The sequence below is a fragment of the Triturus cristatus genome, chromosome 7 (genome assembly GCF_964204655.1).
Source record: "Triturus cristatus chromosome 7, aTriCri1.1, whole genome shotgun sequence".
NCBI lineage: Eukaryota > Metazoa > Chordata > Amphibia > Caudata > Salamandridae > Triturus > Triturus cristatus.
Window position 1 is genome coordinate 1,704,065,122 of NC_140590.1, and position 27,635 is coordinate 1,704,092,756.

General features: G+C 42.9%; 1 protein-coding gene across 1 annotated transcript in view; it reads left to right on the forward strand.

The window, feature by feature from the left end:
• The window catches only part of LOC146812815 (alpha-2-macroglobulin-like protein 1), an 820,867-nt gene extending 799,800 nt beyond the window's left edge, over positions 1-21,067 (forward strand). Inside the window, exons 35-36 of the mRNA XM_085615206.1 lie at positions 18,306-18,348; positions 19,718-21,067. Of these exons, the coding sequence (XP_085471332.1) occupies positions 18,306-18,348; positions 19,718-19,727 (53 nt within the window). The 3' untranslated portion in view covers positions 19,728-21,067. The remainder of the gene's footprint in view (positions 1-18,305; positions 18,349-19,717) is intronic.
• Positions 21,068-27,635: the final 6,568 nt, after the last annotated feature.

A 27,635-nucleotide genomic window follows, 5' to 3' on the forward strand; every position in this document is an offset into this window, starting at 1 on the left:
TCTTATAGTATAGATTGAGTGAAAAAGAACCACACCAAGTATTTATAAAAATATGTATTTATTATAGAATACTCTGTAGGAAGTTCAAGTATCTTCCACACGGAGATTAACACAATGCACCCAATATTTTAGCAAGAAATACAGAAAATAGCACAAAATAGAAAGAGGGCCCCAGGGGGGACCAAACCATAAATAAAGATAGTGGTATAAGAACCACGACTCATGTCAGGACCATGTTGAGAGGATGTAGAATTGCTGGGGACCCTCAGAACCAACCAAGGTAAGTAGAATAGGGACCCCATGGAGAGCATGTTCAGTGAGTAAACATGACCGCTTGCTCTGTACAAGTCTATGTGCAAGTCGCGGCTGGATTTTTAAAGATTAAGGACCCTTCCTAGTGGACCCTGGAAGAACCCCTTGTAAGACAGAAGGATGGAGAGCTACCTCACTGGTGGATACCCTAGTACCGTTGTTACCTACACCAGGGAAGCCGGGTGCATATGTGTGAAGTGGTGTCGGAAACCGCCGTCAAACCCAATGAAGGACTTCTGGAAAGTGCCACTGCTGGAAGAGGAGAAAGTGTCTGTGGGAATCCAAACGTGGATTCTTGAAGAGGAGTACCTGAAAGCAGAGGGGACAGCATCTATGTCACTCTAGGGTGACCAGGAGACTTGGAAGATGAATGACCTCCAATGTCAGGTGCTTCAGGGAAGATGACGAGGACCTTGACTCTGCAGCTGTGAGGACCAGGCAATGCTGAGGAATACCAGGAGTCAAGTACGAGCTGTCCGAAGAAGGAGGTCGTATGCTGAGGGGTCGCTGTCTGGCGGAAGCACCAACAAGCCTTGGCAAATGCAACCAATGCAGGAATCCAAGAAGGAGCAACGTTGGGACCAGCAAGGTCCAGGGGACTCACTGAAAGCAGGGGAGTCAGGGTAGGCCCTGAGCAATCAGGGGAGCCCAAAAGAAAAAAGTGTGACCCTCAATTGGACCCACAGGCCGGAGGCACTGGAGTCACGAGAGGACCTCAAGCAGCTCACTAAAATATGTAGGCCACGTTGCACATGATGCGGTGTGGCTGAAGATTCTCGTCACTGGAGGTGCTCAAGGTTGAGGGTACATGGAGCCCAAAGATCTTCTTGCAAAGAAACCAAAAAGCCTTTGCAACTGCAAGTTGGACGTAATGCACAGGGGTTTGGTTATTGCAACCCCCACAAAGGATACTGGCCTCAAACTTGGTGAGAGGGTAGAGTAGGCCTGGGAGCTGTGGAAAATCACAACCCGTGTTGCAGAGCCCACAGAGTCCGGAGGAGCTCAGGATCTGCAGACCGGTCAACTTAGTTGCAGGTCCTGCAAAATGCAGGGGAGTGACTCCTTCACTCCAAGGGAGGTTACTTTGGTTGTCTTTGATGCTTCACAGGCCTTGGAAGGTTCCTGTATGATGCACTGGCAGAGACAACGCAGCAGACTGGAAGGGAGACAAAGTCAGGCCCAAACAAAGTCAGAGTACCCAGACGGTAGAAGTGCAGTGGTGTCTGATCTGAATCTTATTCCACGACAAATCTAGCAACCTACACCCAGGTAAGCCCTTAAGTACCCTAGGGAAAGGGTTAGGAAGATTCAGGGGACCCTCCCAGGGGAGCGTCTGGACAGGGGGAGGTTACTCCCAAGTCCGTTGTCCAGTTTCACGCCAGAGCGGGAGCCAACGGCTCACAGGACTGGTTTGAACTGGACTATGCACAGGGACACCAAATGTGCCCCTCATACAGACTTTCTGGTGCTGGCAAGCGCACTCACCCATCCCTAATACACTAAATCCTGTCTGGAAGGTGGTCACACCTTCCTGTGACAGGATGCCTATTGTTCTACCTTCCTCTGCATAAACTTGGCTCAGCAGCAGGAGGGCAGAAATGTGTCTCTGGTTGGCAGCAACCATTTTGTGCTGTCCAGGTGAAGCAGGTTGGTACTAGGAACACTGAGAGCCTAACGGAGGGCTCTTCCAGTGCTTGGAATCATACCATCCACAACGTTTATGGTGTTGGGGTATGATTCCAACATGTTTGATACCAAACATGATAGGATTTGTTGCAGCCGTTTTCGAGATGGTCATTCCGGTATTACGCAGTGCCTCTCTATATAGTATATAGCTGCTTCACTGCCAACCCGGGAGAATGGACTCCGTAGGCTGCAAGGGTGTTCTGCTCATGCAGGGGCACCCTCTCACTTAGAACCAAACACCCTGCCCGCAGGATTGTAAAGGCCAACTATAGGGGTGACTTATAGTTTTTAAGTGCAGTGACCCTTAGATATAGTTAACCTATATCTTTAGTAAGTGGTGCATGCACCAACTTACACAGGTTGCAATGGCAGGCCTGTAGTTCCATATTGAATGGTCTCTCATGGGTGGAAAAATGCATGCTTCAGCCCATGGGAGACCTCTGAGGTACCTATGCCCTGGGTACCATATACTAGGGACTGACAAGGGTACCCCAGTATCCAATCTGAGATTATACCTAGATACTTACACAACAGTTTAGGGAGAAAGCAGAAAGACTGGGGTCCTGATTAGCAGAATCCCAGTCAGACTAGTAAAAAACAGCATCACATCAAGCAAAAAGTTGGGGTAACCAGATCCTACTTTCCTACAGTGCATCAAAGTTGTCTTCTGAAGTACACAGCAGGCCACAGCAGCAGGCAATCCTCTGAGAGTTCTTCCACAGGTCCAGAAAGTGAACTGAAGGGTGGGTCTGAGGGTCCTATTTTTACACCTGATGCATTCTTTGAAGCAGAAGTTCCTAGAGAATTCCCTTTAAACTGCTTGAAATGGCCTACCTCCCCTGCCCTGGCTCCAAGCTGGCTGCATGAACAATGCAGTGGTGACAAGTCCTTTGCGTGAAGGCAGGGCACAGCCTAGTCAGTCGCAAGTGGAGCTGTGCCCAGCTCCACCCCCCACCCTGCCAGTGATGGCCCATCCAGGCACAAATTATCCCTCTAATGTGTGGCTGAATACACCCAGTCATGTGACCCAGGAATAGGCTGCAGTCATCAAATAACTAGGGCAGGAAAATGTCAAATTTCTATAAGTGTCAGTTACGAAATCTTAACTGAGAATCTGACTTTACCATCAAAGAGGGTTTTAAGTTACAATTTATCAGACACCAAACATGAAATGTTTAACTGTTCTCATTCGAATGTTAGCAACGTATTACATTTAATAAGGCAACCCAATGTTATCCTATGGGAGACGTAGGCCTCACAATAGTGAAAAACAAATTTTGGAGTTTTTACAAGCAGGACATGTAAAACTTAAACAGACATGTCCAACCTTTTAGTTACAATGCACCCTGCCCTATGGGCAACCTAGGACCTACTTGAGGGTTGACATGTATGCAAAAATGGAAGTTTAATGCTTAGCAAAGGGGGTTTTATAGTCGGGTCAAATGGCAGTGCAAAATGGCATCCAGGGTTATATAGCATACATGGGGTATGTTTTCAGGAGCTACTTAAGTGGATGGCACAGTAAGTGCTGCACTATTCACATTTATTTTACAGGCCCTGGATATATGATTTCCACTTTACTATGGACTTATATTTAAATTAAATATGCAAATCATTTGTAAGTCAATTTGACCATGTTTTAGGGAGTTAGCACAAGCACTTTAGCACTGGTTAGCAGTGGTAAAGTGTGCAAAGTCTTAAGGCCAGCAAAAACGAATTCAGCAAAAATAGGAGGGTTGAAGGCAAAAGGTTTGTGGGTGACGATCAAGTCCAATAGTACCCCACTCACAAAGGTTATTCCACTGACAAGAAACGCTAATTCTGTCTACATTATCCACCCTACTTACATCATTCTCACCATTAACACAGCATATATCACTCTCATCACTCACATTAACACCAATTACACCACTCACATTGCACACATATCACACAGTATATACCAATTACATCATTTGCATTACCACCAGTCACACCACTTGTCACTCACACCACTAACACAGCTTATACCACTCACATCATGCATACCACGCACAGTTTATATCAATCACACTAACACCAATCACAACACTCAGTTTGCACAACTACTCAAAGAGCTTAAACCAATCATCACTTGCACAAACAACAGTCACAAAACTCATGTCACCCACACACATTTCACAGCTTATACCATTCACATCAGTTGCATCAGTCACTTCTTAAACACCACTGACCTCACACAACACTGATGCAGCTTTCACCACTCACACAACCCATATCACTCACATCATGCACAGTCTATACCAGTCATATCACTCATGGTAACACAAATCACACTGGTCACATTCTGCACTTCACTCACACAGTTATATCACTGATAACACACACACACACACACACACCACTCTCACTAACCCATTGCCTACTCTGCTTTTATGATCCAGACCACTGACACTAAAACCACAGTTATGTGGCATACACCACTCACACAGCAGCTTAAACCACTCACAATAACACCACTCACACAGATTATCCCACTCATATCTCTGCCACTTGCTTCCTGCACTGGAATAGAAATGGTCCCAGAACATACATAAAATTGAGAAAGGTCAACAAAATAACTATTGCAACGAGTAAGGCAGAACCATAGTGTTATTTAATCACACTTGGAACAGGCACATAAATGCATATGATAAATCACACTATTTACAAAAGTGCAGGGTGCCACGGGGAAGGGGAGGGAGTGACGAGTTAGGTAGGGTAGTAGGGTAAGTGACATATAAAAGTTCATAACAATGGTACAAATCAATTGCTGGGCACCTTACTGTCGTGCCAAATAATCAAGATAAGAGTCATTCATTGACAAAATTGAATGTTTTGCCAAATAACCATATACAAGTGAAAGTACACAGTGCTCAACGCACTATTGAAGGTACTGGCATGGTGAGATGTCGACGTTTCGACCCCTCTTCAAAGGTAGGTTGATTAATTCCTTACGGGTGGGGTCTTCCTCAGGACAAAGAGGATGGTGGAACGGGGAAGGTAGGCACCTATAAAAAGATTGGGTGGGAATTAAAAAGTGATAATGCCAAGCGGAAATTCAACTGCGGGGCTGGATATGGATAAAACTGCCATAATTACCAGTTTAAAGAACGAACATCTAATCAGTGACAGCTTGGCATCAGGGCAAAAAGGCTCCACAGTCGGGTGGGAGTGAAAATCACCTAAAATGAATTTAAAAGTGACAATGAAGTCAACAATTAAGTTGACTAAAAAAAGGGGGGGGGGGGTTATGACTCCATATAAATGTAAACTCACGTGTATTACTTAGCACAAAAGGGAGGATTAGATTACTCCGTCAAATCACACCGCAGCGTAGATCGGTATGTTGGGTGAAGTGAATCACCGGGAGAATAGCCTCTATAAACCAAATGGAGAGAGCGCTCTTTAAATGAGAAACCTGGTAGGTAGTCCAGACCTAGAGAAATACAATGCCAACAGGACCTGGTCCCCCAGCCTATCATCCGTATACTAAGATGGAAAAACGGGAGCGGGAGACTGGACGGGACTGGCAATTCAATATGTGGAAAAACTAAACAGACATTGAATAAAAGGGAAATTTAGAAAAGTCAATAAAGCGAAAATCGCTTTCACACTATGCATGGAAAGGGCAGAATCATCAGTATACATGCGGACGGACTAATCGTGTAAAACATGAGATCCTATTGACGGGACTGGCAATTAAAAAAACATCAAAATGGGAAGAGTCAATACAGGAAAAAAATTGGCGTAATACGCATGGAAATGGCAAAATAAACTGTTAGTATGGGGACGGACTGATCGTATGAAACAAGGGTATACTAATCGGTCGAATTGGCCAAATAAAGCGGAGTATAATTCAGGCGGTTCCCCTACCTTGAAACGGCGAACGTGGCTGAAACTGCTCAAATCAGACAGCTTACTGACAACGCGGAGCGGCTCCCTGATATGGAGAACGCTGAGACCGCGTGACGTTACACCGGGTGCAGCCGCTAGATGCTGCCCTTAACGGGAGAATGGAAGAAAGACCATTCGAGTAGTTCGTGAGTGTAACGAAACCGAGGCTTGATGAATTAGTATTGGTAAATTAAATGAGTGATCCAGAAATAAATAAACAATAAGAATAAGTGTGTCAGTGAAAATACGTGTGTTATTAATGAATAGGTGGGTGGAATGCATCACTCAAGGAGCGTCATCGAGGGCCGGTAGGTGGGCATAATCAGCCGGGCTAAGGTTTGGAGAGGAGAATCTCTATGTGAACATGTACACACGTAGGAAATCCTAAAAAGGAGCGATTGTATTTTGAAGGTGCATGGTTGATTAACAAGTATATGAGCACATTTAGATTGCACTGTTGTACAGACTAAAGGAAGTGCAGCCAAAGCTAATGATCTGTTCTTAGGTAAACAAACAGTCAAATTAACTTCTTCACATTAGGTACATTAATTGAAGGTGTCTAAACGTTAAGATGACAAATTGAGCCAGAAAAAAATGATTCAATTGTAGAAAATACAAAACATGAAAAAACATTAAAAAAAAAAGGGATGAAAGAACATTGGTTGTTTGAAAGCAAGCATGTGAGCTTATGTCAATTAACATTTTCTAATGAAGATACAAGAGAACCAGATGATAATTACATTGGGAAAAAAACGTCAGATAGTCATGTGGAAACATGTAAATAGATATTAGCTTGCTGGATAATGAAAATATGGCAAAAGACAGATGATAGTTCCAATGGGAAAGAAACAGTCGAAAAAGTCATGTGCACCATGGGTACATTCATCATAAGTGTCTCATGGTCAACATCATAAAGTGTCTCAGGAATAACGTTGACAATAGGTTAGATTACGGGCTGGGGGAAACAGAACAAAATGAACCTTGTTCACTAGTTATTGAGAATAGCTAATTGAGCATTACTAGGGTCTTGTTCATTCAAACCCGTTAGAATAGTATCAAAGCGTATCATCATTTTTGACTCTCTAATGAGCAGGATAGAGGATATATTACCTCCCCGAGGTCCCAGTTCTGTCTTTTCCAAGACAATCCATTTCATTTCATCAGGGCGGTGTCCCAGTTGGTGATAGTGTTCAACTAGAGGTGCACCTGTCACATTGCATCTTATCCTGCTTTGGTGTTGAAGAATTCTTGCCTTGACTTTCTGCTGTGTCTGGCCAATATATAGTTGGTCACATGGACATAGGATCCCATAGATGACGTTGCTGGAATTGCAGTTTGTATGTGATTGCAATGTAATGGTCTGATGTTTATATTCAAAGTTCTTTGATTGCATAGTTGTGGGGCATGCTTTACACGACCCACACTTGAAATGACCTATGATTGGTGGTAAATTCCAGAGTGACCGAATGGTCGGTTCAACTGGGTCCTCAAGGAAGGAATGCACCACATGGTCCTTGATGCTCATTGCTTTCTTGAAAGAATGCATCGGTAAGTTAGGTTGGTCAATCTCCGTAGATATAATGTTCCAATGTTTATTGATGATCTTTTTCACTGCATTACTGCGAGTGGAGAATGTTGTGACACATATCATCTTATTATTTTGGCGTGATGTATTGGGATGTTTGGGTGAGAGCAGAGTGTCCCGTGGGTTGTACCAGGCCCTCTTCCGGGCCCTCTTTACCAGGCGTTTTGGGTAACCTCTTGAGATTAACCTGGCCGTTAGGTTCTCAGACTCTGTTGTGTAGTCTGTACGTTTTGTGCAGTTCCTGCGGATCCGCAGGAACTGTCCCACTGGGAGATTGTCGCGCAAACCGCGCGGGTGGTGGCTGCTGTACCTCAGTAGGGAATTTCTTTCCGTTGGCTTCCTATATAGGGTAGTAAGAAGTTTCTCATCTTCATAAAAGATTTTCAGATCAAGGAAGGGTATCTCCTGTGTGCTGGACTGAATAGTGAACTGGATATCTTGGTCGCACTGGTTTAGCCATTGGTGGAACAGATTGAGTTGGGTAGTCTCACCATTCCAAATTATCAATATATCGTCAATATATCTCTTCCACATATTGACATGTGCCGAAAATGGGTTGTTGTTGAGGACGAAACGCTTTTCAAAGTTATCCATATACAGGATCGCTAGATCTGGAGCGAAGGCAGCCCCCATCGCGACTCCTTTCGTCTGTACATAGTACTTTCCTTGGAAATAAAAGAAATTCTTTTTCATAGCGATGGTCAAAAGAGCTATGATAAAATCCGTAGGTACCCTTGTTGGTGCTGGTCTTAGATCCAAAACTTCCCGCATGACCGCCAATGCAGGTTCCTGCGGAATGCTGGTGTATAGTGAGACAATATCACAGGTGACAAGTATCTGCTCACTCGAGTTGAATGGTTGTTGGTCAATCATTGCAATAACTTGCATGGTGTCTCGAAGGTATGTTTCTGTTTCTTCTGCTAATGGTTTTAGGAAAAAGTCTATGTACTTACATAGAGGTTCCAATAGTGAACCGCAGCCGGATACTATAGGGCGCCTGGTGGATGTAGGATGTCCTTATGTATCTTTGGTAGGGTATAGATGGTGGGTAGTCGTGGATGTTGTTGATTAAGATAGTCATATTCCAATTTACTTAGAAAACCACAGTTCAAAGCGTCCAGAGTTATTTGATGGATTTCCCCCATCAGGTCCTTCGTGGGATCAGACTTCAGTAAAGAATAACTGACACCGTCTTGTAACTGCCTTAAAATCTCCGATTTATATGCAGTCGTATCTTGCACCACTATAGCTCCGCCCTTATCGGCAGACTTGATCACAATGTCTTTGTTATTTTTAAGGGTTAGGAGAGCCGCTTTCTCAGACTTGCTGGTGTTAGGTATGGTGTGTTTGTATGTTGAAAGTAAAGTGTTGACATCGTTCAGAACCATGCTCTCGTAAGCCAAAATCCTGCTACTCATAGCATTAGCAGGCGGAACAAACTTGGATGGAGGCCTTAATCCGGTGACCGACTTGGGTGGACTATCTTCCGTGTTCCTGAAAAAATACCTCAGACGGATCTTACGAAAAAAACCATGGAGTTCAGTTTTAAGGTTGAATGAGTTCGGATGGGCAGTTGGGACGAAAGACAGGCCCTTGCAGAGTACAGCCTGTTCGTCAGCGTTAAGATTATATGCAGAGATGTTGACCACTGGATTATCACTGGACTCTACCATCTGTAGACTTTGCGCCTCGTCGATATCTCTCCGTGGTTCTCTTGTTGGAATCGGACTTGTTTCGGGGTTGTACCTCGGCCTCTGTCCCAATTGGCGCTCGGTGGATTCTGCTGGCCTCTCGGGGGTCCTCTTGGCCAGTTGCCACCTCGTCCTCGCGGTGGTCTCCATTGGCCTTCCCCTAAAAAAGGGAAATAACCTTGGGGGGGTACCAGTTATTCCGGTAGTTGTAGTCGTAACTAGGGCCAGGGGCCTCTGGATCACTGTCTGAACTCACCGTGGAATCGGAAAACGTAGTATAATTCCTTCTCCCTCTGAAGGCCCCTCTTCCTCTGCCCGTGAAACGACCAGAATTATCCTGTTTGTAATAATCTTCGTTGAGATAAGGATATGTATTCTTTTTCTCATAAAACCTGATATCCTTGGAGAGTTTATCTAGTTTTTTATTCTGCGTAGTGGTTTCAAAGTCTTTTAGTGATTTTGTAAGATTTTCCAGAGCACTTTTGGCATTGATCAAGGTTGAATCACCTGCAATTTCTTGTTTAAGGGCGGCTATTTCTCTGGTCAAGACCTGAACCTGTTCAGCCGCAGTTTCTACTCCGAGAACCATCCAATGTCGCGACGCGTTGTTAGCAATGAAACTGAAACCTTCCTTGAATTTTGGTAGATCCACGAAAATGGCAGGTTCATTTTTTATCTGTAGCCCAACTGGTATTATATTCGCCTGTAGATATTTAGTGAGTAAATGACCATGGAGTTTTGTACGAATTAGGTTCTTTTCCAAACGTTCGAGTTTTGCTATCTTATCATTAAGGGTGAAGTCAATATTGGGTGTATCGGATGACAGAAAGAGATTCCTGGGGTCCTGTAGCAGCTGGTTGATGTATTCCTCAGTATAGGAGAGGGTTTCACTCTCCACCATTTTATAGAAGAAAGGAAAATTCACAAAGAATACCTCGCAGGTGTGCACCTGCTCATTTAAGCGTTAGAACTAAGGGCAAACCCAATAGTCACTGGGACCTGGGTAACAAACAGTGGAATAGAAATGGTCCCAGAACATACATAAAATTGAGAAAGGTCAACAAAATAACTATTGCAACGAGTAAGGCAGAACCATAGTGTTATTTAATCACACTTGGAACAGGCACATAAATGCATATGATAAATCACACTATTTACAAAAGTGCAGGGTGCCACGGGGAAGGGGAGGGAGTGACGAGTTAGGTAGGGTAGTAGGGTAAGTGACATATAAAAGTTCATAACAATGGTACAAATCAATTGCTGGGCACCTTACTGTCGTGCCAAATAATCAAGATAAGAGTCATTCATTGACAAAATTGAATGTTTTGCCAAATAACCATATACAAGTGAAAGTACACAGTGCTCAACGCACTATTGAAGGTACTGGCATGGTGAGATGTCGACGTTTCGACCCCTCTTCCAAGGTAGGTTGATTAATTCCTTACGGGTGGGGTCTTCCTCAGGACAAAGAGGATGGTGGAACGGGGAAGGTAGGCACCTATAAAAAGATTGGGTGGGAATTAAAAAGTGATAATGCCAAGCGGAAATTCAACTGCGGGGCTGGATATGGATAAAACTGCCATAATTACCAGTTTAAAGAACGAACATCTAATCAGTGACAGCTTGGCATCAGGGCAAAAAGGCTCCACAGTCGGGTGGGAGTGAAAATCACCTAAAATGAATTTAAAAGTGACAATGAAGTCAACAATTAAGTTGACTAAAAAAAGGGGGGGGGGTTATGACTCCATATAAATGTAAACTCACGTGTATTACTTAGCACAAAAGGGAGGATTAGATTACTCCGTCAAATCACACCGCAGCGTAGATCGGTATGTTGGGTGAAGTGAATCACCGGGAGAATAGCCTCTATAAACCAAATGGAGAGAGCGCTCTTTAAATGAGAAACCTGGTAGGTAGTCCAGACCTAGAGAAATACAATGCCAACAGGACCTGGTCCCCCAGCCTATCATCCGTATACTAAGATGGAAAAACGGGAGCGGGAGACTGGACGGGACTGGCAATTCAATATGTGAAAAAACTAAACAGACATCGAATAAAAGGGAAATTTAGAAAAGTCAATAAAGCGAAAATCGCTTTCACACTATGCATGGAAAGGGCAGAATCATCAGTATACATGCGGACGGACTAATCGTGTAAAACATGAGATCCTATTGACGGGACTGGCAAAAACATCAAAATGGGAAGAGTCAATACAGGAAAAAAACCCTTGGCGTAATACGCATGGAAATGGCAAAATAAACTGTTAGTATGGGGACGGACTGATCGTGTGAAACAAGGGTATACTAATCGGTCGAATTGGCCAAATAAAGCGGAGTATAATTCAGGCGGTTCCCCTACCTTGAAACGGCGAACGTGGCTGAAACTGCTCAAATCAGACAGCTTACTGACAACGCGGAGCGGCTCCCTGATATGGAGAACGCTGAGACCGTGTGACGTTACACCGGGTGCAGCCGCTAGATGCTGCCCTTAACGGGAGAATGGAAGAAAGACCATTCGAGTAGTTCGTGAGTGTAACGAAACCGAGGCTTGATGAATTAGTATTGGTAAATTAAATGAGTGATCCAGAAATAAATAAACAATAAGAATAAGTGTGTCAGTGAAAATACGTGTGTTATTAATGAATAGGTGGGTGGAATGCATCACTCAAGGAGCGTCATCGAGGGCCGGGCTTCCTGCACAACAACCAGAAAAATCATAAATATAAAACATACATTAAGAGGCTTTGAGTCAGCCCTCTTCATCGACTGGTTTGTTATCTTGTCATTCATATTTTGCTTCCACCCACTACCGCATACAGCATGGGGCAATGGTCAGCCCACTTTAGCCACTGACTCTATTGCACTGTTCGAGATGTCATTTTACCCTATTTACATGTGCACATCCACCCAAAAAGTAGTTCACTGCAGTGCCAGGGATTCTTAGCCAATCTCTCCTTTATAACTATGTTTTTCCTCTAAGCTTTTCATTTCTGTTCCATACAATACAAAAACAGTGCATGCTTGCCAAGGCCAGAGATCTTAACTCTTCCAAAGATTGTTTATCTAACCTATTGTATAGGACTCACATTACACCACCTATAGGGCTTCTCTAAACCTGGCAATCTGAGAGGACTCGACCACTGGAGGATGGGTTAATATACTTAATTGCCAGAACAGAAACAGCTGTAAAGGGCCTGTCCACTGCTTTCTTTTCTTTCTCTTTTCTTTCCATGTTGGGATATGTAATGCATGCCATGCCACTTTTATTTATTGTGGCCAGCTGTATGGCTTTATTTTGATTCTTGGCAATGCTTTATTATAGCTTTAGCATGAAAAAGAGGGATTTTTTCCCAAGACACGTTGGGAGGGGGGGCAGGGTCAAGACATTAGAACAAAAGAAGAGTAGAAGGGAGGAAGGACAAAAGGAAAGGGGTCATGCAAAGAGAGGCAAGAAGATAGCAAATAAAATAATACATTTCTGGCCAGGCATAGAAAAAATGAAATGGTGAATAGGCACAGTAGACAGGGGAAAACGAGAAAGTGTGGATTGCGAAACGACATTTACTGAAGTAGAACGAGATTCTGCTAATATGTACTCTAACAAATTGGCGTTTACAGAACCCTCTGAGCTACAATAGCGCCAGCAGGGTGAGCCAAGGTGTGTTGCATTATACGCCACCTACTGTACAGAAGCGGAGGAAAGGCCCTGCGCTGAGTTGGTGAATGTACATTAAATACATTTAAGCATTCATTACTCACCAGTCACCAGTGCAATTTAATGACCAGCTTCACAATCTGCATTAACAATCCTTCACATCCTGACTCCTAAAGTTGCTGAGGACTTTTACACATTTTAGCGCTTATTTAATCTAAGTGAAGTTTGTGTTTCATATCGGTTGATGAAGATGAAGGAGGCTGCCATTAGGGTGACCACCTCACCCCAGGTCTCCAGTCCTTAATTTGTCACGTACGAATCATTAATTTCAGGTGTGTTTTTCTGATTAGTTCTTTGGACGCAAAGCAAGACCACAACACCCAGAATGCATTAGGTTATCACAAAAGGTGAAGGACTGGGAGCAGTGTCCCTAAAGACCTGGAGGGACGTGGTCATCCTAGCTGCCATAGCACAGAACTGTTGAAAAGGTTTACGAATCACAAGCATACTAACGCTATCTCCAGCAACCTTAGTGTGATCAAAGGAAAAAAAAAAACGTTTCTCCCTATTCACTGCAGGCATAGCAAGGCTCTCCCAATCACTGCAAGGTCACTGCGTTGCGGCCAACCACTTCTCCTCAAATCCCTACACACCAGGTGTGTCTCTTCCAATCACTGCACATCTAGCATATGTCGGGTCAGATGCACAACCCTTCCATTTTGCGAGTCGCAAATTGCAACGATTTGCGAGTCGCAAATTGCATTTCGCAAAATGGAATGTACAAAAGTGTCTGAGACACTGTGTGCGATTCCTAATTGGGTCACAAATGACCTGCCTTATTAATATTCATGAAGCAGGTCGCAATTAGTGACCCATTGGGAGTTTTTTTTGGGAGTTTTTTTTTAATGCTGCCCATTTTCTTAAAGGAAAACGGGATGCATTTACAAAAGAAAAATCAAACGTTTCTGTTTAATTTTTTAAGAGTAAAGACCTCTGCCAGCTCGTAAAAAATATTCTCGAAATCCATTCACAAAGGAGAAGGGGTCCCCTAAGGACCCCTTCCCATTTGCGAGTGGCTTACCACCTACTTGAGGTAGGTGGTAAACTGCAAATGTTTTGCAAACGCGGTCCCAAAACAATGGTACATACCATTCTGACTCACTATTAGGAAGGGACGCCCTTGGCACGCCCCTTCCTAATAGTGACTCACAAACGCTATTTTGTGAGTCACTGACTCGCAAAATAGTGTTTGTACATACCAACACTCTTTTTTTGCAGTAGCGAATGGGCTGATTTTCCGTTTGCGACGGCAAAAAACGGTCATATAACTGGCCTCTCCTCGCTTCACTGCAGCCAAATGCATCTCTCTCTCTCTCACTTCCCATTAACTATAGTGACACTGGAGCTCTATACAAACTTATTTTAACATGTCATAACATGATGAATGGAGCAGGCCTATCCTTCTTGCGTGGTATGAGACAGAAAAGGCTAATCCAAGGTCACTGTATTCTTTTGACGATAAGAGGAATGGCATGGTTTGAACAGCAGGTGCATATTCGGCTATCTCGTCAGGTTATCGATCTTACAATATGAAACAGCTGTCCAGGGCAGAAGGATGTAACAGGGCGAGGGAAGGATGGTGGAGTTTACATGCTTAGTTTGCCACATTTAGTGACCTCAGCAATGGCCAGCCGGTCCTGGATTAAAATCCCCTCCTCGTTTGTCTTCCTTTTGCATTCCTTATGCATGAGCAGTTCACCTGCTTCTTCCAATATGGCTCTGCCTTCCCAGAATGCTTAATGGGGAAAGCACATCACTAGGACTGCCTGAGAATACCAAATACACTGATGAGAAAGAAAACACAACACAATCACCAGAAGCAGAAAAAAACAATGAGTGGGGACGGGCTCGGGAATGGAACGGGAAGACCTGGACTTGGAGTAATGGAGATTACCGGTGAGTAACCGGGCATTAACAGATAGCCACCTCAGATCCAACTAGTTCTACTTACCGAGCACACACTGTGGGTCTACCAGGAAAGCCAGGCTGAGGTAGCCTGGTCTGAGGCTTCAAAGCAGGTTGACATGAAGGAATCATGGGGAGCTCCCAGAGGGAGCTGGGCCCACACCTTCCAGGTGAAGCCATAGGTGCAATAGCTAGAAGCTCACTACTTATTTGTTCAGCAAGGTGTCCTTGGCTCATCCCTAGGTAGACGATACCTTGATCAAAGGCTTACCGTTGTAGAAGTGCTTGGTAAAAAGAAATGTGTACGCCCAATTTCTATACAGTTGGGACATAGACAAAAAAGTATCTTCCTGATTAGAGTACTTTTTTTAAAACAGTGAAAATAACTATTTGCAATGCATTGAAATAATCACTAGAGAAAACTAGAAAAAGCATTCAAAATAAGTGTGAACCTTTTTAATTATTAAGAAAGGAATTTCAGCTTCGGTTTCCCCAGCCATCTCCTCAATGGGCCTGAATCCTCCTGTGTTCCCTGAGTGACTGGACAGTCGGATATCAGGCTCTGTTGGTGGCTGCCCTGCCGGTAAGATACAAACAGTAAGGCAAGCTCAGGTCCTGTGTCAACATCAGCTGTGGCGCCGCGGCCCGGGCGACTGACTCCGGAATCTGGGGATCACGGTTCGGTCGCCGGCGGCAGATTGGCCCAGCACTATGTGACTCTGGGCAATAGCTTGCTTAATCTTCCCGACGGCCCCCATCACCTAGAGACCCTTACGGGTGATTGTTTGCGCTTTACAAATGTGGATTATTATTATTATTCCCATCGCCATCTGGACATTAATGTGGCTGTATTCCCCAGCCCTAGTAAACAAACTTCAGTCAACCCCATATCTAGTCAAAAGAGAACAGCTGCTTCTTCTGAAAACAGACAATACATCTCCAGATGATAGGGTGTGAGTACCACATCATGTGCCATTAAATAGTCGAAACTGTTGACCTGAATGGTGTAGGTTTTACATCCCTCAAATGACCAGCTGCAGCCAGCCCTATCTTGTGTGCCTGCTCACCGTTTATGTCAAAGACATGGTTGACTGCAGGTGTTCCTTCCTGCACATAAACAGTCAATAATGGAGATTTGCTACTTCTAAGAGGGCTGCATTTTGCTGCACACAGAGAAGTAGCAAGTTGTCATTATTTAATTATTGTCTTTGTGCTGGAAGGGACACCTTCCTCCACATAATCAATCCTTAATGGCATTTCACTCTTTCTATGTGCGCTGCGGAATGCATCACACATAGAAAAATAGAAAACAAGGAGAAATAAAAGTATTTCTCATTGCACCAACCAAACGCCTGCTATTCAGTGGTGTTAGTTTTTGGCGTTGCCTCAGATTTACAGATCCTTGTAAAATGGAGCCAGTGTCAAAAAGCGATGGGTGTTGCAGTGGAACACCCATTGCACGCCCCTTTGCCGCAGAAAACTGCAGCGAGGAGGCCCATATTTACAAGCAGCATTAAGCCACGGAAAGAGGCTTATTGCCGCTTTGAAAATATGATGCAGGGCATTGACCCACTGGAGGGTCGGAAAAAGTGATGTTCCACTGGTGCAATTGCCCTGTAAATATGCCCCTAAGAGTATGTCCATAGACACTGCCAGACAACAGCAACAGAAAAACATCCCTACTGAGCACATCGTAATTATATGGCCACCCATCCGTGGTGCAGTGGAACTCCTTTAAAGCGTGCCGCTCTAGGTGAGACAACAATGTCAACTTGTGCCCACCAATCCTGGGTGCAACTTAGCAGCAAAATGGCATGTCCACAAAAAAGGTGCAACCAGTCCAACATAAGCATATTCAAAGTGGCTGTTGCTTACATTTTTTCCAGCATGATAGTGGTGAGCTTACCAGTTTTTGTACAGCAGTGACCTAACAGTAGAGCTCACAGGTTTGTTTGCCTACTTCATTGTGCCTGGCTGGGCGCATCTCTCATGCCTGCCCTTCTTACTGAACTCTTGTCCAGCAGCCCATGGCTGATTCCCACGTGAAGGTGGAATTGAGGACAGATGCCCAAAACTGCACCCTTCCAGCCACAAGAATGACTTCTGACATGGGGACAACTTCTTCCTTCCCTGGCTCCACCCAAGACTTGCCGTATTGCTTTGCTTCCTTTAGCTAATTAGACTTACATATTTGATAACCCAGGAATGAAAACAATAGGCCTCATTCACGAGGCCCTAGCGGCACTTTTGAGCCACAGTAGCGTCAGTTTTTTGACGCTCCGTGGCGCAATTTTCTGCAGCATATTTACAAGGTTACCCAAAGCCACATTACAGTGATTTTCATGGCCTTGCAAATATGTTCTCCTTTCACGCAGAACACTGCGTGAAAGCGGCGTCCCACGGGTGTTGTTTTGGGCGTTCCCACGCAATACCCATGGAATCTGAAGGATTCCTAGATTTGAGAGGTACTGTAAACCTGGGAATGCGTCAGATTTCTACGCCTCCACAGGCGAGGCGTAGGAGTGGCGCAATGATGGGAAATACTTTAATTTCTCCTCGTTTTTCCTCTTTCTATGCGTGCTGCATTCTGCAGCACGTACAGAAAGAGGAAAATGCCTTCAGTGATTGTTTTTGTGCAGGAAGGTGTTCCTTCCTGCACAAAAACAATCATCCCCTCGGCACAGAAACCCTTGCAAAATGACACAAAGGTGTCTGCGCTGGAGCACGTTCTGCTGTTTGTGCACCGGCGCAGGGGAGGAGGACAAGAATGCACCTTATCTGTAGATACAGCGCATTCCTGACCTTTTCTTTTGATGCACGGCAGCGCAGCCGGAAGGCATGCTGGGTGCCATTCATCAGAAGTTTGTAAATGAGGCCCATTGTCCGTATTGACATGTAGTGAGAGGCTCCCTCTGTTTACCACCTTCATTACCACTACGTTTGGCATCATCACCATTTCTACCACCATCACTGCCACAGCATTTGTGCAAACCTGTGTTTGTGTTTTTTATTCTTTAGCCCCTAAAAGCCAGACCTATTGGCTTTGCTATGGCTTGTTTATTTTTTAATGCTCCTTTTGTACTTAAATGATATCTTCGCGTTACAATTCAAAGCCAATAGTATCTTTCCTGTGTTCGAATTAGAATCATATTTTCCTCTGATGTGGGGTAAAGTTGAAAAGGGTTTCCGTACACCTGTTCAAAGAACACCTGCCTGCTAGGAAGCACCCGCACTGTTGTATTATATATTTCACAGTTTTTATTGCAAGAATATGTCTGCCAGGTTTTCAAAGTATGATGTTTTCTTTTTATTGTGAAATAGGACTATCGCACAACCTTGCCAAGGCGAGGCCTATTGACTTTGGCAACGCGTGGTTAAATAGGCATAAGTTTCTTTTGGAGAGTGAAATAGTTATTAGAGAGAGAGATCAGTGACCGAACAGGCACGTATGCACTTGTCCTATCATAATCATTATATTTTGTTTGTTTTTGATGCAGAGGAAAACGCTGTCGTGGAATACTCAGCCCCCTGCTCCAAAATGTAAGTTTCCACTTCCCGCCTGATACCCGGAGCCAAAGAAAGGCACTCAGTTGGAGGAGGAAAATAGACGAGAGGAGACAGAGGGATGATGATGAGGGGAAGGAAGAAAGGAATGGTAGTAGGAAGGCAGGAGACGAGGGGGCATGGGAGAGAGAAAGGAGGAGGTGCGAGATCAGAGAAAGCAAGGGGAAGAGATGTAAGGATGATAGAAGGAACAGAAGAAAATGGATGAAAATGGAAGGGGAAGGAAGGAAGACGCGAGGTTGGAGAAAGGGTAGGCAGGCGAGAGAAAGGAAGTAATGAGCAAAGGATATTGGGATCAGAAGTGCAAAAGTAGTATAGGAAAATAATAAGAAACATAAAATAAAACCAAAAATACATCGAAAGAAAGAAATCAGTGCGGAATAAAGAAACAAAGGGGGGGAGGGAAAGTTAGACCTGAAGGAGAGAAATAGTACGAAAGCCATAGCAAGCTAATAGAGTGTTAAAACAATAAAGAAATGACAAAGAGAAAGAAAGATATATAAGCTAAATCAGAATAGGATATAAAAGAGAAGGGCATACTGGTAGAAGAGGAAAAAAATAAATAAAGAAAGACACATAAGGAGAGGAAAAAAAGAAAAAAGGATGAGGAGAAATATGAAGATCAAAAAGGAAGAGGAACAGTGAGGAAAAACTAATGATATTCGGAAAATAAGAAAGTAAGAAGGTGGGTTAGTTCTATGGTGGACACTTTGGGAGACAAGTAAGGTCAAGTTTGCTCTTTCTTGTTGTGCCTTTCGCTCTCTTTGCCTCTTATGGCTTTATTTTTTCTCATGTGCTTATATTGTCTTTTTTGTAATATTTTTCCAATGTTTCACTTTCACTCTTCTATTGCTTCTAATTTGTCTTCTTTCCTTTCTTTAGCTTTCTTTTTTATTCTTTATCTGTCTCCTCATTCTATTCTTAACTTTCTTCTTTGTGATAATCTTTTTCCCATATTTCTTCCTTTGATTCTTAGCTCTCTCCTCTGTCTTTTGTTCATTTATATTCTTTTTCCTTAGTCTTTCTGTCATTTTTCCTGAAATGGTTTGTATTTTGTTCTTTCCATCTAAATATTTTTCCTTTTTTGGTCTACTTTCTTCCTCTCATTCACTCGTCTTGCGGATTCTCACATCTCTTTCCTTTATCCTTTCTTTTCTTTTTCATTTGTCTTTTTTCTTCCTTTTTCTCTTATGTTCTCTTGTTCACACTTTCGATCTTTCTTTTTATGATTAACGTCTTTTCTGCCTTGCTCATTCACTCATTTTTATTTTTACTTCATTACTTTCTCTCCTTCTTCATAAATATTCACCACAGTATATTTCTTATATACTCTGCTTTCTTCCAGTTCGCCATAAAGAAGAATAGACGGAACCTAAAAGAACCACCCTCTTAGCGCCTTTTTGTCTTTGGATGGCGGTTCTATCGGCGGCGTTCCAGGCAGACAACCTGTCACCAGTCTCTGCATCTCTTTGCCAGCTTCTGCTATAACTGCAAGGGCCTTCTGGTCACCAGGATCAACAGCACGTGGACCTGCTTCTACAAGTGGACTATTTCAGTACAGGATTTGTAAACAGGGAGTTGGGAGATTTGCTAGTGACCAGAGGCTTGAGGGTCATGGGAGATAGAGCAATAGGATGAGAAAACATCTGTCTTCATAATCTCTGCTCACGAAAGGTCAACAGCTACACCATGGCTACTCTATTTGCCTAACCTCTTTCCTTACCATTACCTCTCTGCTGATTGTGAACCCTTACATCCCTCCATGACAAAGTGGCAGTCTCTAACTTTCCTATCTCTGTCAAGAAGTGGATCCTTGCTTCTCTGCTGAGCCCACTCTAATCTCCTTAGTTAGAAGATACCTTTGCCCAATGATGAATGCAGCTTCTACTGCTATTTGGCCATCAGAATTATTTCTGACTGTCCTCCCCTTCTGGCCTGACAATATATATTCCTTAAGACTCTCCAATGTAGGCCCCAGAACCTGGCTCAACACTCTAGATTGGGCTCTGGAAGAGTCTGTTGTGGCATCTATGACTGGGCGCAATGCTCTCAATGAGGCCTCCAGACTTGAACTTAAAACTCCAGCTGAGGACCCAGCAAGATCAGATATATGCCTTCATACACTGATTTTGCCTCCCCCGTGCATTGTCTTTCCTCCCCCACCACCAGTTTCCACACTAGACTGTCACTAGCATCCAGTTTGCCAGTCTCCTTGAGGAAATCTCACCTCAGAACAAGCCACCAAACAGTTCTCCTGTTAACTGTATTTAAAAACATACTGTTCATAGTGACTTGCTCCACTGAAGATCTGCACTCCAGATGAATGACGTTGTATCAACTGCCAAGACTAAATGAACAAAAAGTAAAAATTAGGAGGACCGGCCATCATGACAGATCCACATGGAAGCAGCACCTTATATGAAGAAACTGATATGTAGTTTTTGAGAGTGGTTAATACGTTTAAGGGATGTCAAAAGGAGAGATAAAGAAATGGATGGCACGAAAAGGAGATTGACTAGATGGACTTGAGGCAGTGTATGGGATAGGCATACCCACAGGACATGGGAGCTCAGCTGCAAATAAAAATCAGTTAAATAAATTGCATATTTTTTCTTTGTAGCAGGTTATGGATTGAAAATATTTATAATTGGGACTTTGAGATTTCTGCTGCTTTGCTAAATAAATGAGATGCTGCAAAAACTTCTTTGTGAGTTTGATTTGAGTCTCTAGGACTAAAATGTTAGATATGGAAGAGTCATTGCTAGAGATGAGGGTCTCTAGGTGAGCTGCATGTGTTTGTCAGGATGGGTTTGCATGCATGATACGCTGTGCAGGAGATAAACTAGAAACACTGAAAAAACCCACAAAGAGACTAAAATCATCTTCACCTACAGGGAAATACAATTACACATTTTTCCACAGAAGTGTATAGGAAAGCACACCAGGAAAATAATCCAACTTTACATATTTGACATGCACAGTTCAATTGAAGACAACTGCCAAAATCAAGCTCACTGAACAGTCCTTAAATTTCATATGTTTGCTTTTAACCCTGGTGATTATTGGTCGACCCTGAGATCATTTGGATATTTCTCAGCATTCTCTCGGTCAAACATCAATTTTCCTTCCACATTCTCGTCATTTCTCTCCCGATCTTCCTCTATCAAAGAAGGCATTCTCCACCCCTACTCATTCTCTAAAACATTCCTTCTCAGACTCAGTTCTAGAATTCTCAAAAGTTTACAAAACTTCTTCTCACCCATGGACACAGACACAATTTGACCCTAAGCCAATTACTTCTGTTCCAAACATAAGCCACCACGCTATTCTTCTTGGGGTTCGTATTTTTATATTTCACTTGGTTACAGCAAATTCAATTTGCAATTTAGTTCTTACAAACCTCTTCCCTTCTTTTGATACCACACAGCCAAAACTGAGAACATTGATACCTGCACCCCTTTAGCAACTCAAGAGAGCTACTCCAGTTGATGTGTTAGATTCAGTTCAGCAGGCACACTGCATTTATCTCAAAGCTGTTGACAGCCACCATCTTGATCAAATGCATTTGAACACCCACCTGGATCGACCTGCTCATCCCTTCCACCACATCTTATTCTTGTGAGGATACAAAACAGATGTTCAGTGAATCACGTAATGTCAGCAAGAAAAATCCTAGTCTCTTTTGATGCAAGCGGCACCTCATCATCCATCGTACTCACTAAAAGGAATAAAGTCGTACACAAACTCTTTATGGAACCACTGTCTTAGTACCCATCACTCTCACACCTTCTACCTCTACCTCCTGGGGTACAACACAAAAAACTATAGTTCTAACGCAAGCAATGTCTTAAAAGGCACCATTAAATCAAGTCCCAGTTTCACCCATGGCTGATCTGGAGATTCATTCAACAACAAAGGAAGTTTTTTTATTGATTTAGTCTGGTCTCTTCTAGCATATTGTTGCCCCTCTGTAACCCATTTCCATGTGTCTTTCATGAGCCAAGGCAAATACCTTTACTTTTACATCTTCCAGAGGTATAATTCTACTGTCATTCCACAATTTACTCTTCACCATCACTCATCTCATCTTCAATATCCAGCTCTTTGGCGGATAAACTCTGCTTATCAGGCCAATTCAAAACAACAATAATCCCTTTAACCATATCACCCTCGTCGAGTGCCACATAACACTGCTCATTAACAATGGCTGTATCTTCTACCCATATCACCTGCTCTTTCATGTTGTACTGTTATCCTCTTCTCTTTCCTTTAACACAAACAACAAACAAGTTATCTCTAATGCCAACCGTCCATTGCAGCATTCAGTGTGGTTTTGTCATTGTTTCTACATGAACATAAAGCTTCGCAGGGTGGCTTTACGTGTGCTTGTAAATAGCAGGCTGCAGGTTGCACCAGTGGTGCAAGGGGCTTGTAAATAAACCCCTACGTTTTTTGTTCTATTTTCCTGTCACTTCCCACTCTCTACTTCCTGGAAATTCTACAGTCTGCCCTTGACACAACAAGAGCTTTACGGATTAAATCTCAGACTTTATCACCTCTTTCTCCATTCAGCACAATCATCCCACATACCTCACAAATGTCAATGTCCACAGTGATTCAAGCACAACAACAATGAAATAATCACGTCTTTATTAAAATAAATTGTTACTAGAAGTAATGCATAGTATCTTTAATTAACCTGCATCACACCCATCCTATTCCCTCTCTATAATACTATGTGATCAGTTTGTAGAACTTAGGTGCTTCTTCAAAGGCAAAATCAATCAAATAACTGCAGGCAAGCATAGGCAAAATATGGTGGTATTTCCTTCCTGTGCCACATCCCTTGTCATTTCTGATGCACAAGTGCTTATATGTGGATGACCTCTTCAGGTGTCTCTGCAGTGAGAAGCAGACATGTGTCCTTGAAAACCCCTTCACGTCTTTCCGGAGTGAGAGGCATGCTAAAGTCCTGGATGGCCTCTTAAGGCGGTTCTGGAGTGAAAGGCAGACCTACGTTCTGGATGGTCTGTACGGGTGCCCCTGGAGTGGAAGGCAGTCTTATGGTATAAACTATGTACATGTGCCTTGGATGACGGTGGATGTTTATGCTTTTCTGACAAATTTTCCTAAATTGGAAGAGGAACCATAGAGGTGGTACAAATATGTTCATAGCGTGACAACGATTTAAAAAAAATGGTTTAGACTTATTTGAATGCGCTGTTTTGAGATTGTTGTTCCTAGTGATTTATGGTTCAAGTGTAAGGCTGTTGTCTGGCCATCTGAGGAACTAGGGTTACACCTAATAATGCTTCTTCTGAAGTTGTTGCTGACAAATATAGAGAAGTGATAGAACATTTGAAAAAGGAGGTGCTGGAGAGGGAAATTAACAGTCAAAGATTTTGAGATCCACGCAAGAGCTGGAAGTGTCAGTTCCTACCTATTATGAGAGGCTGGGGCAGATTTTTGAGAAACACAGTGGAGTGGAAGATCCCAAGAAAGAAGATGCTTGTGGTCTTGTATCTGTTTTTGTCAAAGGTTTGCACCCGGATCTCAGTTCACATATACAACAGAGCCTGTTGTACTGGTTAAGCAAGAATATAGGTAACATTCTAAAATATGCTAAGTACAGTAGTGATTGGTTTCTGGGATCAATGAAAATATCAATATGCTAAAGAAGAGTTCTGCTGGTCATTTCTGCAATAAATGTGGGCACTGGTAGCAGGAATGTAGACAAAATCGTCTGACAATATAGGAATAAGCCTTACTGGCAGGTGAGAATATCTCAATCAAAAGATGTAATTTCCTAATTCTGCAACACTGCTTCCTGTTCCAACCATTAATTAAGACAAAAATAGGAGTGATGATGATGAGTCTGAAAACAATTGCATCAGCGTCTCAAAGTTATGTAACAAGTCAAGATTGACATTAAATAAATACCTCTTGAAATGGCTGATCTGATTCTGTTTGTTGATGATGCTTGTTTAAGAGACCATGGTGGAACACTGAAAACTGCCTATTCAGTAGGTTCTATTTCTGAAATTCTTGAAGCATCATATCAACCATATGAAATTTCAGCACAAGTCGCAGAAATGATCACACCGACAAGAGCTTGTTGCCTGTCAGAAGATGTGAATGTGATGATTTATACAGGCAGCCAATATGGTTTTGGAGTGGTCCATGACTTTGATAATTGTGGTCACAAAGGTGTATTATGACATCCTCTGGAACTCCCAACAGGAACAGTGCTTATATACCTGATTTGCTGAAAGCAATACAGAAGCCAAAAGAAAATGGTATAGTCAAGTGTGCATTCCCTAAAACTGGAAAACATATGGTCACGCTTGAAAACAAAAATGCAGACCAGGTGGCCAGATAATGTACACTTGAAAAAAGAAACTGTGAGATCAAATTATGATTAGAGGAACTGAGCAAATTAAATTGTTATGAAAGGTACAGGAAACGTATGTTTTTACTTTTGAATCCAATTCAGACTTCTATGAATGAATTAGGGGACCTCCAGGAGAAAGCTCTAGAGAATGATAAGCGAAAATGGGAAATATTGGGTTACAAAAATAGCTATTAAGACATTTACATTAGTTCTGAGTATCAATAGGTATCGCCTGACACAATGTGGAATTGTATGGCTAGGTATTTACATAATCAGTCACATGAAGGGAGAGATGCCATTACACAATTTTAATAAATATTGGTCAAATTCAAGTATTGCGGATGATTTGTGCCAGTGATGCTTAATTTGTTGGAGAAGTAATCTAGGTAAGATGACTACTGTCCTCATGAATCATACTGGCAAATCTGAAGGCTCATTTTCAAAACTTCAAACAGATTTCATAGATATGCCAGTTTACAATGGTCTGGAGTACATTCTCATGGTTGTCTGCTTATTCTCTAAAAGAATTGAGGCCTACCCTACTCAGAGATCGGACAGCCTGATAGTTGCCAAACTCTTGTTATGGGAATTAATACAATGTTTGGCTTGCTGACCTCTATTGAGACATATTATGTCTCCCATTTTAAAAATGAAATTTTGAAATTGATTTGTACAACGCTCCATTTTGATCAAAGGTCCCATGGTAGCTATCGTCCTCAATCATCTGGTGTGGAGAAGGAAATAAATAGCACCGTAAAAAACAAGTTGGCCAAATTATAAGTATGTACATCTACCACACTGAGGTGGTCTGATGCACTTCCTCTTGTTCTAATGAGTATTAGCAATGGGGGCTACCGGCTCTACAGTTCATTCTGTGGAGGTTCCAAACCTTCTCGGGAAGAGAAGTCCAAGTTGTAGGTATTACTAATATACATATTGTTAAGCAGGTTATAGTGGAAGTTCCTGTTTATCTAGGATCAATGGAGAATAAACATCACTTCATGTGCTGTCAATCGACCCCAGTCAGTTTGTTAAGCTGTGTGATTTATTGTACATCGTATGTGCTGCAATTGTAAACCTAAATCAAGATTCTGTATTTAAAATTAAATCAGATGATTCAGGAGTACAGCCGACAAAGATACAAAAAGATTGGTCTCTCGTCCCATGAAGTGCCAATGGGCATAGCAATGAGATTGGCTTATACTCCTTCAGCTACACTTCTTTAAATAACTGATGATATTGTTTGAGATTACTGCAAAGGTCTGGCTGATATGGTGAAATCTGTATCGCATCAGGTGAATTTGGCAACTGCACCGACCAAAGAAATTCAGTGCTATCCCTTAAACCCAGGCAATTGGGTGGGCATCAAGAAACATATCTGTAAAAATTGTTTAGAAAAATGATGGAGCGGCCTGTTGCAGGGATTCTGCTCATGCACAGAACTATGCGCAGGAAACCAGGACCTCAGTGAATTGCGGTGTACCAAAAACACACCTCAGTACCCAGAGACACCGAGTTCGACAGGCACAAATCCAGAGCCCATTCGAATGGACAATCTAGGCAATGAAAAACAGGTTGCACGCAAGTAAAGTAGGAAAATCAAAAGGGTAAACCATAGGCTACGCTTAAAGTGGCCAATGGCAATGTTCCATAGTATTCCAGCATCCGCTTACGCAGTTGAAGCAGCCGGGGCAGGCTGTTGTGTGATACAAATCGTGCAGCCATTGCTCAGCAAGCAGACCAACAGAAGCACACCAGCCGTGAGGGCGAGAATCAATGGAAGACCGCCGAAGACGCTGGTAAAAATAGAATGAAAAAATGCCGGTATCACACCAAAGATTGGAAGGAGGTCACGAGGCCGGAGCCCACAACTTTGAAAAAATGTGCCAAGCCAGTTATTGATGAGGCATTAAATAAAGTGTGAATCAGAGCACCGAAATGAAGGGGGAGATCAGCATTTTAAAGCGCATGCACCTCGGTGCGGGTGTTAGCTATGTGAAGGACAAACGTTTCACGGGAGAAAGTCAGAGTGACTTCTTTTTGAGACAATAGAGCCCTTAGTCTGCACATCTTGTTTAACTCTGCTTTCAAGGTTGGAATGGAAGGCCAGATAGATATATCCAGCCTCCCATGCGGGGTGGGAAAAGGAAATTTTTACAGCAGACTACTCTTTGTGAGACAGTCACAATGTAGGGAATTCCCACTAGCATCCCGCAGCAAGCCTCATTATTTAAAAGCAAATAACTACCGTTAGCTAACAACGTAAAAGAGGGCGTAATAGCTGTCACTGGAATCCCTTTCAGAACGCAAGCTAAATTCGGTGCCTGAACGTTACATGCACCATGCAATTGGATGTGCCTACAGACAACTGAGTGATCAGGTGTGGAAGTGCATTCCTCACCTTTTAAATAAACTTCTTTATCTTCTCTCATGCATCTGTATGCATAGGGGAGTGACCAAACTTCATGCAGAAAAGCAGTACCCAATGGTTCATATCTGCCTAGGGCATAATGCTTCATACAGGAACTGGATTTAAACAAAGGAAATGGCAAGGTGATTAACCAGTGGATAAGCCACACAGCGGAGTTCAATTCGGCCACATAGAAAGGCAAAGGTTCTAACTTTTCAATATGCAGTAATGAATATGTTGCATCTTTCATGGACATGAACTGTTGTTTCATAGTCAGATTAAACGGCAGGAATAAAGACTATGTATTCATGTAGCCCCAGGGAACTTTCCCAGCCTTCAATGTCTGCAGAGTCCATGCAAACTGCATTATAGAACGCAATTGATTTTGACCATGATATAAAACAGACATATCATCCTGCACAATATCCACAACAGATGAAACAATATTATCTAATGTGTAAA